We start from the raw sequence: 14010 nt of genomic DNA on the forward strand, positions 1-14010 counted from the left end.
AGCATCATTGTATCCTGGGTGAGGAGAATGACTGTACTGCATTAGAGAATGTACTCTAAACTTTAGCAGAATGCAGTGTGGTAACTAGCAATGTGAAATAGTACTTAAGGGAGGGCTTTTGTAGTGCTTGAACAGTGGAGTCATTTTTAACCTTGTTGGATCCTTTCAGATCTCAGCCACAGTGGATTGGGAGACCATTATGAGAATTCCCACTGGGGACAGCAGCCCGCTTTCAGGAGTGAAGGCAACTGCAGCTGGGATAAAGTGATAATAGACAGGACTGACAAGGAAGCGTGGCCTTCCATTACCGGAGCTGAGACTGAGTCTGCCTCAGAATGTACTACAGACACTGACTCTGCCTCCAACTGTGGCTCGGAGAACAGTAGCATGGCTACAGGGAGTGCCCAAGGCAACTTCACTGGACATACAAAGAAAACCAATGGCAATAATGGCGCCAACGGAGCACTCGTCCAAAGCACTTCTAACCAGAGTGCCCTTGGAGCTGGTGGAGCAAACGGTAACGGCAACTCGGCCAGGGTGTGGGGTGTGGCTGCGGGCTCCAGCTCTGGCCTAGCTCACTGCTCTGCCAGCGGTGGGGATGGAAAGATGGACAACATGATGGGAGATGGTAGAAGTCAGAACTGCTGGGGTGCTTCCAACTCAAATGCTGGCATTAATCTTAACCTTAACCCTAATGCCAATCCAGCTGCCTGGCCTGTACTTGGACATGAAGGAACTGTGGGAGCAGGCAACCCTTCCAGTATTTGCAGTCCAGTCAGTGCCATAGGTCAGAACATGGGCAACCAGAATGGGAACCCGACAGGCACCTTGGGTGCTTGGGGAAACTTGCTGCCGCAAGAGAGCACAGAACCACAAACGTCCACTTCTCAGAATGTGTCTTTCAGCGTACAACCTCAGAACCTTAACACTGATGGACCAAATAACACTAACCCCATGAACTCTTCACCAAACCCTATCAATGCAATGCAGACAAATGGACTGCCAAACTGGGGGATGGCTGTTGGTATGGGGGCCATCATCCCGCCCCACCTGCAAGGCCTTCCTGGTGCTAACGGAACATCAGTTTCTCAAGTCAGCGGGGGCAGTGGTGAAGGAATGGGCAGTTCAGTGTGGGGGATGTCCCCAGGTAATCCTGCCACAGGAAACAGCAATTCTGGGTTCAGTCAGGGGAATGGAGACACTGTGAACTCAGCATTAAGTGCTAAACAAAATGGATCCAGCAGCGCTGTGCAAAAGGAAGGAAATGGAGCGAGCGCATGGGATTCGGGGCCGCCTTCTGGTCCTGGGGTACTAGCGTGGGGCAGGGGCGGTGGCAACGGCGGTGTTGGTAGTATGCATTCTGGAGCTTGGGGCCACCCCAATCGTAACGCCAGTAACGGCGTGAACGGTGAATGGGGCAAGCCCCCAAATCAGCATTCCAATAGCGACATCAACGGGAAAGGATCAACAGGGTGGGATAGCTCTAGCGTCACCAGTCCGAATCCTGCCGTGCAGCAGGGCAATGAACAAATGAACTCTTGGGCCAAAGCTGCAGCATCTGGCACCACAGCTAGCGAAGGAAGCAACGACAGCGGTGGGAGTCAAAATGAAGGCAGTACTGGGAGGGAGGGGGCTGGAGAGGGCAGGAGGAGAGACAAAGGGATGATAGACCAAGGGCAAGTTCAGTTGCCAAGAAATGACCTTGACCCCAGGGTCCTGTCCAATACAGGGTGGGGACAGACCCCTGTAAAGCAAAACACTGCCTGGGAATTTGAAGAGTCCCCAAGGTCTGAACGAAAGAATGACAATGGAACAGAGGCCTGGGGTTGTGCAGCTACTCAATCTTCAAACTCAGGGGGGAAGAACGATGGGTCCATCATGAACAGTACAAATACCTCTTCAGTATCTGGGTGGGTCAACTCTCCACCGGCAGCTGTTCCAACAAACACAGGTTGGGGAGACAATAACAACAAAGCACCAAATGGCCCGGGGGGATGGGGAGAGTCAGCAAGCTCTACTACTGTTAATAATGCTGCTGCTGCCAAAAGCGGCCACGCTTGGAGTGGGACCGCAAATCAGGAGGACAAATCACCTACCTGGGGTGAACCTCAGAAACCCAAATCTCAAAACTGGGGAGATGGACAGAAATCAAATCCAAGCTGGACTTCAGGAGGTGGAGATTGGACAGATTCATCATCTGTTCCTGGACACTTGGGTGATGGGAAGAAGAATAATGGATCTGGATGGGATTCTGACAACAGATCAGGGTCTGGTTGGAACGATTCCACGAGGTCTGGGACCAGTGGGTGGGGAAATGGCACAAACAGCAAGGCTAATACAGGTACAAGTTGGGGGGAATCTTTGAAGCCAGGCCCCCAACAAAATTGGGCTAATAAACCCCAGGACAACAATGTGAGTAACTGGGGAGGAGCTGCTTCTGTAAAACAGACGGGGTCAGGGTGGGTTGGTGGGCCAGTGCCAGCCAAACAAAAAGAGAACTGTGAGGCAACTGGCTGGGAAGAGCCATCTCCACCGTCCATTCGCCGCAAGATGGAAATCGATGATGGTACCTCAGCTTGGGGCGACCCAAATTACAACAACAACAAGACTGTAAACATGTGGGATAGAAATAATCCTATAATTCAGAGCAGTACCACAACCAACACCACCACCACTAGCACCATTATCAACACAAACATGGTTGAACCTCAGCCATCGCACCAGTCAAGTGCCCAGCCGAACCGGTCCCCGCTGCTTGGTCCAGGTATGAGCAGTGTTTTATACTTTATACCAGTACTGGTTACCGAATGCTGTCTGGCCTGAGGAGTGTGTGGTTGGTTACGCTCTAGAGAGAGAATTCCTGTGTGTACACGGCGGAGTGAGTCTCTTCATGACTCTGTGGCAGTGCTAACTCCTTGTCTTGAGGCCAGGACCCGGGAACCTGACACACAAGCTTCCTTGGGCCAAGTGAATGTAAGAGAGGCTTGAAACACTCCCCGGTCAACACCGCGCTGGGTCCTTGGGTGGTTGGTTCCTATTGATTGTGTCAGCTCTTCCACAGTTACCTGCTTTTAATTCAGCTGGGTTACAGTTTGAGGTCTTTTTGCTAACCTTTTTCTCTTCTATTTGTCTTCTGTTACCGCTGCTCAGTCTTTGTTCTCGTTTAGACACGACGCATGTGTTTCTTTTCTGCAAACCATATCTCTTGGCAACAGATGTTTTCTAAAGGTTGCAAGAATCTAGGCTTTCTCTGCCTTCTGTTTGTTGTCTTCTGTGAAGAAACGGTTCTCTCCCGTACTTCAGCTCTCGAGCATGGGTAGTATCCTGCACACTGATGTGATTCTCATAAAGCTGCATTGGTTGAAAATGTTAATATCCAGGGTGGCTGGGAAAAGTTATTTCAACTTCAGCTGTGTTCCTAAGGAATAAAAACAGGGGAAAATGAGAAGAATGCTTGGAGGTAGAGGTGTTTCAGTGAAAGTTCTTTGCAGCCCTGCTGTGTGTCACGACCACAGACTTCTCAAAAGAAATCTAATCTTGCAGTGCTCTTTGAAATTCTTCATGTGATTTTTGTCTCCCAAGTTTTTGATTCATTTTGGACATGGCTAAATACTGGGTTTTGAACCATGTCTTTTTCCAAGTGGGATTTGTTCAGCTTCTCGTACTTCCATCATTTTTGTCTTTGATGCTTTGAAACAATTCAAACTTATTGTAATGTCTGTGTAAAAAGAGTCTCATGTTCCCAGCTCTGGTCGAGTATTTTAACAGCTGAGAGTATCTATTTTCATAAAACAGCATGTGCTCCAGGAGGGGAGACCTTTAAATCAGTCTGTACTTGGTCAGTCCAACATATATGATCTGTACGTCATTTACCTTAAACGTGTTTCATCTGTATTTAAAACTTTACCCATGACAGTGGGTAACAATTCAAGTTTCTGAATTGTGGTGGAGATAGCACAAAAGTGGGGGGTTGGTTGGTTTTGACTTGGGCTTTGGGAGTTTTTTGTTGGTTTGGGGTTTTTTTGTTGGTTTGGGTTTGTTTGGTGTTTTTTTTTTTTTTTTTTTTTTTTTTTTTTTTTTTTTTTTTTTTTTTTTTTTTTTTCATTTAAGCTGATTTTTGGGTCATTACATCAGTGCTTGTAATGTACAGCAATGTGCTGTTAATGCTATTCCAATAATCTAACACCTTGCAGAGGAAAAATTGCTGGTCTGAGTCCTTCCGACTTTGAAAATGGAGTGGCAGAACTAGTGTTAGTCTGCAGTGATTCCCCTGGCGAACCGAAGGTAGCAAAGGAAGGGGTACGTTGGAGTGGCGTGTTTAGGCACTCAGAGAGCTGCTTGTTAAGGTGTCTCCATCCTCTCCAGCCAGCACACAATGGGTTAAGGTTGCAGGATTGCACGTCTTTCAGAAGTGTTCGGTAGAAAGATTCTAAGATGCTAAAGCAAAACCAGCTCTCAGAATACGCTTAAGAGACTGTGCAACAAAGAGGGTAAACTGAGTAATAGTGACGACGATTTAAAATACAGTTCTGCTATTAAAATTCAGATCGAGTTACTGAGGGCAGAAGTAGGGCCTTTTGTTGTGTATTTTTTCTTACAGAGGGGTGTAGGTACAGATGGAAAGGCCATACGCAAATAGTTTGAAAGATCATTGTCTAATCTGCAAATGAAAGCGAGGAGCAGTCCCGGGGTCTTGGTGTTATGTCCACTGCTATGCCCGAGAGGGGCTGGTCCTGTGCTTGTCTTACAGAGCACAGCATGTAGTTCCAGATGACCCTGTTGGCTCCCCCGCTGAAGGGGCAGGGATCTGATTTTAGCGTTGCGTACATACAGGGCAGCCGTGGAGCAAAATCCTGTTGGTCTCTCTGGAAGTTTACACAGACTTAAAACATCCAGAAGCGATGTCCCATCTGGGCTTGCTGGGGACGAGAATTTGGCCGTGAGCAGCTCTCCTGCAGCACAGACATGGGCCTGCAGCTTTGGTCCTGCTGTTTAACCTCCCTGCTTCCTCCCCCAACTCCCGGTCCCCTTGGCTGTGCATTTCTGACCCCTACAGTAAGTGAGACTGTCTAACCCACAACCAGATCCCGCCCAACAGCAGGTCTTTTCCATGTACAGTCAGTCCTTCCGTGCAAAACCACGACTGTCCAGTTCAAGGCTGTGCCATGGGGCACAGGTGAAGTGCCCATTTAAAATCTTAGAACCTTGCACTGAGGAGTTTCCGCTGGCATGTTGTCTTCTGCATGGGTCACGACATGCTTTGCCAATCGGTTTGACAATTCCCTGTAACTCGGGGAATATCATGGATTCTGTTCCTGTAAGAAGGGGCAGTGTGCCATAGCTGTAAGGTACAGCCACGCGTCTGAAAGCGGAGAAGGGGATTTCAGTTTGGCTGTACAGCACTAGTTCGCCCTTCCCAAAGGAGCAACAGCCCTTTTCAGGTTTTAAGTTTATACTATGTTAGTTTAGAAAAGGAGGCCAAATTACAGTCTTGTTATTCAATTTGTCACCCATGCCCAGAAGTTCTCAAAATTCTTGGAATACAGAACTTAAAAGCTGTTGATGGGAAGCAGATGTTGGTACACACTTGAGGAAAATGCATAAAGCTCTAAGGAGTTTCTCTCTTGAAAAAATTAGAAGGGATAGACACTGTGATAAACGTTGTGCTTTCTGGTTATAGGAGCTTGCTCCCAAACTAAAGCACTGGTGAGTTATTTGGAAAGACAAGCAGAAAGCTAGTGGGTTTGATTTAGATGAGAGTTTTATCTCTGTTACTCATGCATAATTCTTACCAGCACATTTAACTCCTGCAACTTTGATACAAGGGGAATAAGAAGTGAGAAAAGGCTTTGCAAACAGGGATGATTAAAAAAGAGATTTTTGGGATCCCAAACATCACCAGACCCTCTCTCCAAACGCTTGATGCTTTCCCCTTAGGTGGGCACAGCCTGGCAGGGTTCCAGCCGCCTGTCCTGCCCTCCAACTGAGAACAGCAACCACCAAAGATAATGTTGGCTTCCCTGTGGAGATTGTAGATCGAAAATTCGGAGTTTTATGGTTCCTAGAAAGCAAGGAGCTTAAGTTTTAGAAAACTGAACCAGGTCTAAACTCTGACAGCTCTGAACATCTCTCTGGTCCTTTTATAATCTTGTGCCATCATTTTAGTAGCAACTTACTTGTCATCCATAGCATGTAATTTTTGTGAATCAGAGAATGCAAGTGATGCTTTCTCCCTTCTTTGAATTTTCATCAGAATGGATTTGAAACCAGACCAGCTTTGAGCTCCTTTAGGATGCTCGTAAAAACCTGAAAATCCGGTCGTGGGTGCTTAGCCCTCTTTAACAGCCCCATTCAGGGGGACAGCCAGGGGATGCTGAGAAACCTGCCCTGTCTTCATACAAGGTGGGCTCATTGCTGAAAGCCAAATTAGAGCTTCCCTAGTGCTGAGTGATGTGAGGAGACGTGGAGCTCCACCACGGGGGCTGGAATTCCTTTCAGAAAATGAAGACTTGAAAGGTTAAGGGTTACAGGTGATGTGTATATATAAGCTCCTCCCTTTTACACAGACACAGCCCCTACAGCTTATTTCTGTTCTGTTAGTAGTTTATTCAATAAACAGTCTCTATTCGACCTCCGTTCTTCTTCCCTTCTCGTCTGCAGAAGGTTCTAATAGTTCTAATACTGTGGGTTGCCTGTATTGCAGTCGTATGCTCTGGTATTTATGACGGACCAAACAATTTCAAGGCAAACAATTCCTGCCATCCAAATGGCTATAGGGTTATTTTGAGGGAAAACAACTGCATCCTGCCACAGCTTAGTTAACATTTCACTTTCCCTTGAGGATTTCCTGTTGGCTGTGACCCAATGTTAATTATGGTTTTATTTCTATAAAACAAAGCTCTGCCAATGTGTCCGTGTTTATTACTCACTGCGATCTTTTTGTTTCTTGCAATTCTAACAGTATTTTAAAACTTCAGCAGTGAAACCTCTCTTTCTGCCAAGGAAGCCTTTAACGGAGCTCGTTCTGTTGCGAAACAGCAGTCGTGCGGATCAGGGTGGTTTTTTAAGGCATGCAGCTTTTTCTCAGGAAAGCATAAAGGCAGATTATTTTCATGAAGAAAATTGTAAGTTTTCTCTGAGCTTTGAGAACAGGAGGCAGGTTCAGATTCTGAGACCGCTGTGGAGGTGTTTTCCTTCCAGCGGTGTAGAGGAGCTTAGAAGTAGCTGTTTGCACTCCTTCAACCCCCTGTATCTGCCTTGGCTGCGAGGCGTGTGGTGGTCCCGGCCACCAGCGCGCTGCCGGGGGCCAGCTGCTGGGACACGGGCTGGCTGAGCCAGTGTTCCTCCAGTGTCCACCAGCATGCTGGGCTATTGTAAAAACGGAGGAAAAACCTTCTTTAAAGAAGAGAGTCCATTGGAGAATACAAAGTAAATGTCCTCTTGCCCCTGCAGAATTTGGCATCATTCCTGCAAAAATGTGACTCTGCACCTTTTTAGTTGCTAGAAGAGTCTCATATGGAGTCAGAGAAGGGTAGTTAAGACAGCAGGGACTTAATGCTAGAGAAAAACAACCACTCTGGAATTTACATACCGATAATGTTTGCAGCGCACAAGTTATTTCTCCAGCAGCCTTCAGGTTTTGTTTACTAATTTCCTGCACTTAATTTGATCTGTTAAGATAGTTTTGAAAACTTCTAGCTGATGCATTCTGTTTGCTTTTACGCACTAGCAAGCATTCTCTTTCAGTAAAGGCTGGCTCCCTCATTGTTTGTAATCCCGTATTATTTACTGCTCAGCCCATTTAAAGCACTTAACTCAAAATAACTTGGACGTAACACAGCTGTGGTCTTTAATTGATGAAGTTGAATTTATAAAGAGCAGCAGAAGGGCCAGTTCTTTCGAGTCTTTATGCTTCAGAAGGCACACTTTTCAATATCTGAACTGCGTTGTAGGGCCGGTTTCGTAAATTGAATTACTTAGTTTCCAGCACAGGTTGCATGAGCTCAGGGAAATATTAGTATTCTGCATGCTCCCTACTTGTATTTGTATTCCGGTTGGTGCTTTAGCAATGTTTTATTTTCTGTTTCATTTGCCTGCAGTTAATCTTTTTCAGATGCCAATATGATTAAATACACACAGTTTTCTGACAAAGTTGCCTCCTGAGTAGAAGTTCAAACAAACTTTCCCTAAATAAAGTTGGCTTAAAGATACTAGCAGAAAGCTTAATATGTTTTTTAGGGGCAACACCAAGGAAGCAGTTACGTTGAGTAGAGGTTCTTTTATATACAAATGTGTGTGTCTGTAAGTTTGTGCTCCGTACACACTTTAAAATAACCGGAAATTTGAGTTAGGTCCATTTGTTTCAAATGGAAATCAGTTTAGTGAAACAGTGACATTTGGGCTTGTTCCCGGATTGTGTTTTACAACACAATGAACCTTCCTGATAGCGAAAGAGCTTTATTAAGCTACGGGTTCAGTATGTGTCGGCTTAGTTTGGGTGTGGGTTATGTCGTGCACTTTCACCAGTATCAGAGAGAACTGCTTTAAGAAACAGACCCTGAAATGAAGCTGTTGTACAGTAACTCTGGAGCAGTGGACAGGTCTGAGCCCGTCTGTTTGAAGGGCATTTTTTTCTCAGCTAGCCAGTGTTTGAGTTATTACTGGCGATGTGCATTGCCTAGTAACAGAAATGCTGTCAAAATCACTAAGTTCTGCAAAGAGTTAATTTCTCAGTGAAACACTAATGTTCACTAAGTTTAATGGATTTCAAGGTACCCTTAAATATTTGTGGTGGTTTCCTTGCTGTTGTCTACCTTCTGTAGGTGTGTGTGTAGAAAATGGTATGTTTCTGCTCCTTGAAACCTTTTCCAGATAACACTGGGGAACAAAAAAGGGCCAGCGCTGCAGGAAAGTAGACATCTAGTCCTTGAGTTATAAAAACTGGCTGAAAACAGAAATGTTGGGTAATAGCAAAACCAGGTTTCTTTCTTTACCACGTCTGGCTCTATGTTGTGAGCTGCCACAGATTACGGATTGGGCAGGGCAGTAGTTGATTGGAATAAAACACCCAGACTTAATATTGGTCTCCAGTGAGAAGAGAGCAAGCCCCTGAATTAGCAGCCTCATCAACAGTGGAAGTTTTAAGCAGACTGAATTCTGCAATACTTGTTGAGATCTCGGTGTGTGTGTAATGGAATACTTTCTGTGAAATTGTAGAAAAATAGGTCAATATCAGGTATACGGAAAACCTTTGTTTTCTTGTCTGTTAGGTATCTGTTCTGTCATCTGTGTATTTTTAACAAGTTCCTTGAACTTCATCTATGAATCACATCTGTCTCTTCAGAAAAAGCTTTTTTTAGGAGGTGATGGTCATTTTACATTCAGTTCACTCTTTTGCTGTGTGGGTCAGTGTTGCTCTTTAGAACTCAGAAGCTGTTTGGCTGTTCCTGGCGCATGCGACTCCAGTGCTGAAATGGGTGTCATATGGATTTAAGCGCATTACATTGAAGCCAAGGCAGACTAAGACCATTTCTTTATAGTAGCTTATGTCTGTCAAGGAGTTAAAATAATGCTCTGCAGGAAAACAGTGACTTCTACCTGCTGTTCTCATCATTTGGCTATAGATTCTTGGAGCAGTCTTGACCAGTTCTCCTTAAAAATTGTATTTATTATAGTGTAGAGGCTCAGTGATGAAGGGGTGTGCAGGGAACGCAAACTGTAATAAAAGCTTTCAGGAATGTGTACAACACAGAATCTACATTGAAAGCGGTAACAAACAAATACAATCTTATTTGTAGGGCATGAGAAGAGTGATTTGATAATTTGTGAATTGTTAAAAGGAACTAAAATAGCTTAAAATCTTTTGATGAAGGCCCAACTCAGATTTGGGTCCTGGTCTCCTGAATGCTGATACTGCTGCATGAGCAGCAGCTTCCCAAGCCTGGTTTGGTCCACACAGCATAGGCAGCTCCCTCGGGACCGGGTCTGCTGCTCACGCGGCAGCCTGACTGCTCCCGGCTGTGTTTAAAAACGCTCCTTCTGTCTGGACAACCTGGCATTAGTATTCAATTAAGAAAAACACTTTCAAGACCTAATCAAAGGGATTTTTTTTTATATGCTTAATTAGAATCACTGAGTCTACCTTCTGGTTCATGCTCTTTCCAGACAAACACTTTAATAAAATGTCCATCTTTGAAAATATTGACAAAAGAAACCTTTCCTCTCATCACTGCTCTCCTCTCCTTCCCCTTGCTTCAGCAGGCTGGGGAGAAATGCCTACTGTCCACACAAAGAGCGAGGCTTCTTGGGGCGAGCCGTCATCCCCTTCTGCTGCAGTTGATAATGGCACTTCAGCGTGGGGGAAACCCCCCAGCAGTGGTACAGGGTGGGGAGATAATCCTGCCGAGTCGGCAGGGACGTACGGAAGAACAAATGCTCCAGCTGCTGCCCCAGCACTGTGCAAACCAGGTACGTGCGTGGGTGTCGCTGTACTGGGATAAAGAGCAGCTGAGCTCAGTCACAATGGGGTTGGTTCTGGTGGGAAAAGCAACCCTTGAGGATGTCTAGTCATGACCTCACCATTTGGTTAAACTTGGGGGAGTGGGTATCTATCTCCAGCTCTTAAAACTGCTCCCAGGTTCAGGAACAGCCTGAACTACTGACTGTATCACGATCTTGACTGATGCTGTTTGATAAAAATCCTCCATCTCTAAATGCCCTGAAGGCTGAAGTGCTTGCTTTAGATTCCTGGTTTTGCTGTGGAAGTCTTTCAAGTTTCATTCCTGCAAAATACTATCTTGAGAGATGGTTAGAAGGCCCAGAAAACCTAAGGAAAGGAGTGAGAGGTCTCAAGATGAGTAATCCCAGCTTTAAACCAGTGAACAGAATAAAGCAGAGCACAGTGAGACAACCTCATCACTGAACGCAGAGGGTTCCCTGAAGCCCACATGCTCCTTTCAGATTCTGTTCCTCTGAGATGGGAGTGAGTTTCTGACTGTTAATGACCTCGAGATGTGGTTTTGTTCATCGGAAGAATGTGGCAGCTGAAGTGGTGAGATTCATTGAAAGCAAAATAGCACCTGTCAAGCGAGTGGTCCTACTTTTGGTTCCTTTTTCCCGCGAGACTGGAATGACCATGACCACAGATCTTACTTGCTCAGGAAAAAGCAAGACTTGCTTTTGCTGGGCTTTTCTTCTATAAAGTGTTCAGAGAACTTCTCTTTTTTGCTAGCTTCAAAGAAAGCATCCTTATCATTTAATGCCAATGATGCTACTTAATGAACCTCAGTATCTCTTGAAAATACTCAAATCTTCACACACTGGATATGGCATAAAAGAATATTTCTGTTAAATTTGCAGGAAATTGAAGATTTTTCTTCTCCCTCTTTCCTTTCCCTCCAGCTTCAAAATCTATGCAAGAAGGCTGGGGCAGTGGTGGGGATGAAGTGAATCTCAGTACTAGTCAGTGGGAAGATGAAGAAGGAGATATGTGGAATAATACTGCTTCACAAGAGAGCAGCTCCTCCTGTAACTCCTGGGGGAATGCCCCGAAGAAAGGACTTCAAAAGGTAAGACGAAAGTAAATATACTCTCTAGAGAAGAGTGGAATTAGTGTAACATTTCTAGAAGAAGTCACAAATGTTCTGTTGCATTGTACCTGATCTCTTAAATGAGAGCTCTAGCACCTGAGCACAAACCCAGCTTGCCACTACAGTGGTTCCAGTACAGCCTACCTTGTTTCCAGGGGAGAATGGGAGATCTTTGACTTTAAGCTGGTCAGATGCTTTGGGAGTTTTGTGTTGTTGCTTTTGTTTTCTGTAAGTTTGATAAGCTTCCATGTGTTCTAAAGAAATGATAATGTATTAACAGAAACAGAAAAGCTGATAAGGGGGCTTTGAGGCACTTTCTGTGGCCACAGAAAAACAAACAGTAGTTTGTGATGAGGTGGTTCAACAAGAAATACCTATTTCCTATTTGCGAGGAGCAAACAGATAATTGCAAGGTGTGTACTGGTATGAGAACAAAGCAAATGTGTAATAATGCCCCACTCGAGCGAGAACGTAGACCATTATGTTCGGAACGTTTTCCGTTGCACAGTCTTTATTTCAGGACAAGGCCAGGCTGTAACTTAAAGGAGCTGGGAATGCATTTAGCCAGGTTGTTTGTTATTCCATTAGCCAACAGTTAGGCCAGTGATTTGATCAAGTATGGTTGTTTCTTGTACTGTCCGCAGCCCAAAACAAATCCACGCTTGTCCCTTGGTACTTTCTGGAGAACTGAAAGGAAGAGACTTCTTAAGGATTTTGTGATAGAAAAGCTGCACAGAGATCTTTTAAAGGTGTTTATCTAGACGCTCTTGTTTGTTTTTAAGAAAATACACTGAGTAACATTCTTAACTTCAAGGTTGCAAACTTGTTTTTGGGAATGTTTTTCAGGAAGTGTTGCACTATTTCAGAAACTTTTATTTCATTATGTTTTTCCGGCAAGGATTAAAATGAATTTCGTAAATTCAGAGGTGGCTTTAATTCAGTGGTGAGCAAATCAAATCCTAAATAGTACACTGAACACCTATTCAGCTGAGATAAATTTTGTACACTTTGTGGGGGAAGAGAATCGTAGTTACGTTGTTCGGAGGGTTCTTCAATACTTTCTAAATTAATGTACTAATACATCTTTCACTAGCATGTCTTACTACTAAGAAAAACTTACCACGTAGTTTATGTACATCTCACTAGTCTGAACATGGCAACCAGATCGTTAATGGAATCTCCCGTTTATTTACTAAGGGCATGAAGACATCTAGCAAGCAAGATGAGGCCTGGATCATGAACCGTCTGATAAAACAGCTCACAGACATGGGCTTCCCTGTGAGTAGTGTTCTGAGCCCACACGCGTGCCTGGGCTTCTGCCACTTGTTGAACTGATACTTGAGCTAACTGAATAGTGGGAACTGCTAAAAGAGGAAAAAAACTGTGCGGATGGTGTTTGTGCTGCTGAGTAAATAGTAAATCCAGTATTTGAGACATACCTGTTTTCTCAGTTGCTCTGAAATCCTGTAAGCACGATTGCTGTTTCTCTGAACACCACCTGTGTTTTTGACAGAGAGAGCCAGCAGAAGAGGCCTTGAAGAGCAACAATATGAATCTTGATCAGGCCATGAGTAAGTATCTGTGTAACTGATTTTTTTTTCTTTAAAATGACACAGGAACCATTCATGATTCTGAGAGTTGGATGTTATTATCCAGATCAATTGGATAGCATTTATTTTCTTTTTTGTAAGCGAGACCTACTTCTCTGAACTGCTGCTGGCAAATTCACTGTCTTTGCATCACCTTCTCGGTGTATTTCCCCTTTCTGTGAAGGTGCTCTGCTGGAAAAGAAGGTGGAAATGGACAAGCGTGGAATGGGAGTGACCGACTATAATGGAATGGTCACCAAACCCCTTGGCTGCCGCCCACCACCAATCTCCAAAGAGTCTTCCATGGACCGCCCCACCTTCCTTGACAAGGTAAGTCCAGAAATATGAATGTGACACACATGTCAAAACTGTCACAGTGTAGAAATACTGATGATTTCCACTGTCTGTTCAGAAAGGTGTAGAGAGAATTGTGTCTGGAAGGAAAACTTACAACAGAATCAGTACTGCAATGGAACTGGACATGGGAAAAAACCAAAGAAATGGAGCACAGAAAGTCTTTCACTCTGTAAGGGTTCAGAGAGCCAGTGACCCTTGCTCAAGTTAACAGTCAGGCAAGACCAAGGCCAAAATCTTCAAGAATTAGGCTCCTGATTCCTGGTTTAGTTTTGAGCTCCTTATAGATTTCGGTGAAAGTTCAGAACTTCAGTAGGAATGGGGAGCTGAGGTACTTCTGTTAAGTCAAAGAGCGGACACACACAGTCATAAATAGCTTCTCGGCTGAGCTTCTTTTGCTGTGATCATGCATGACAGGTTTCCCGGCACCCAGAAATTTGTGGTATCCAAGATTCAAAGTGGCTAAAGAAAAGGATGTA

At 44.6% G+C, this 14010-nt stretch overlaps 1 protein-coding gene across 2 annotated transcripts in view; it reads left to right on the plus strand.

Annotated features, from left to right (window-relative positions):
• Positions 1–200: 200 nt before the first annotated feature.
• The window catches only part of TNRC6C (trinucleotide repeat containing 6C), a 35569-nt gene continuing 21759 nt past the window's right edge, over positions 201–14010 (plus strand). Inside the window, exons 1-7 of one of the 2 annotated variants that reach the window (XM_010131458.1) lie at positions 201–2773; positions 3733–3738; positions 10258–10467; positions 11401–11567; positions 12786–12866; positions 13102–13159; positions 13362–13507. In XM_010131458.1, the coding sequence (XP_010129760.1) occupies positions 388–2773; positions 3733–3738; positions 10258–10467; positions 11401–11567; positions 12786–12866; positions 13102–13159; positions 13362–13507 (3054 nt within the window). In that variant the 5' untranslated portion in view covers positions 201–387. The remainder of the gene's footprint in view (positions 2774–3732; positions 3739–10257; positions 10468–11400; positions 11568–12785; positions 12867–13101; positions 13160–13361; positions 13508–14010) is intronic. The other variant, XM_010131457.1, reaches the window with a different exon arrangement.

This window comes from Buceros rhinoceros, unplaced genomic scaffold, assembly GCF_000710305.1.
Source record: "Buceros rhinoceros silvestris isolate BGI_N320 unplaced genomic scaffold, ASM71030v1 scaffold7282, whole genome shotgun sequence".
In the NCBI taxonomy this organism is placed as follows: Eukaryota; Metazoa; Chordata; class Aves; order Bucerotiformes; family Bucerotidae; genus Buceros; species Buceros rhinoceros.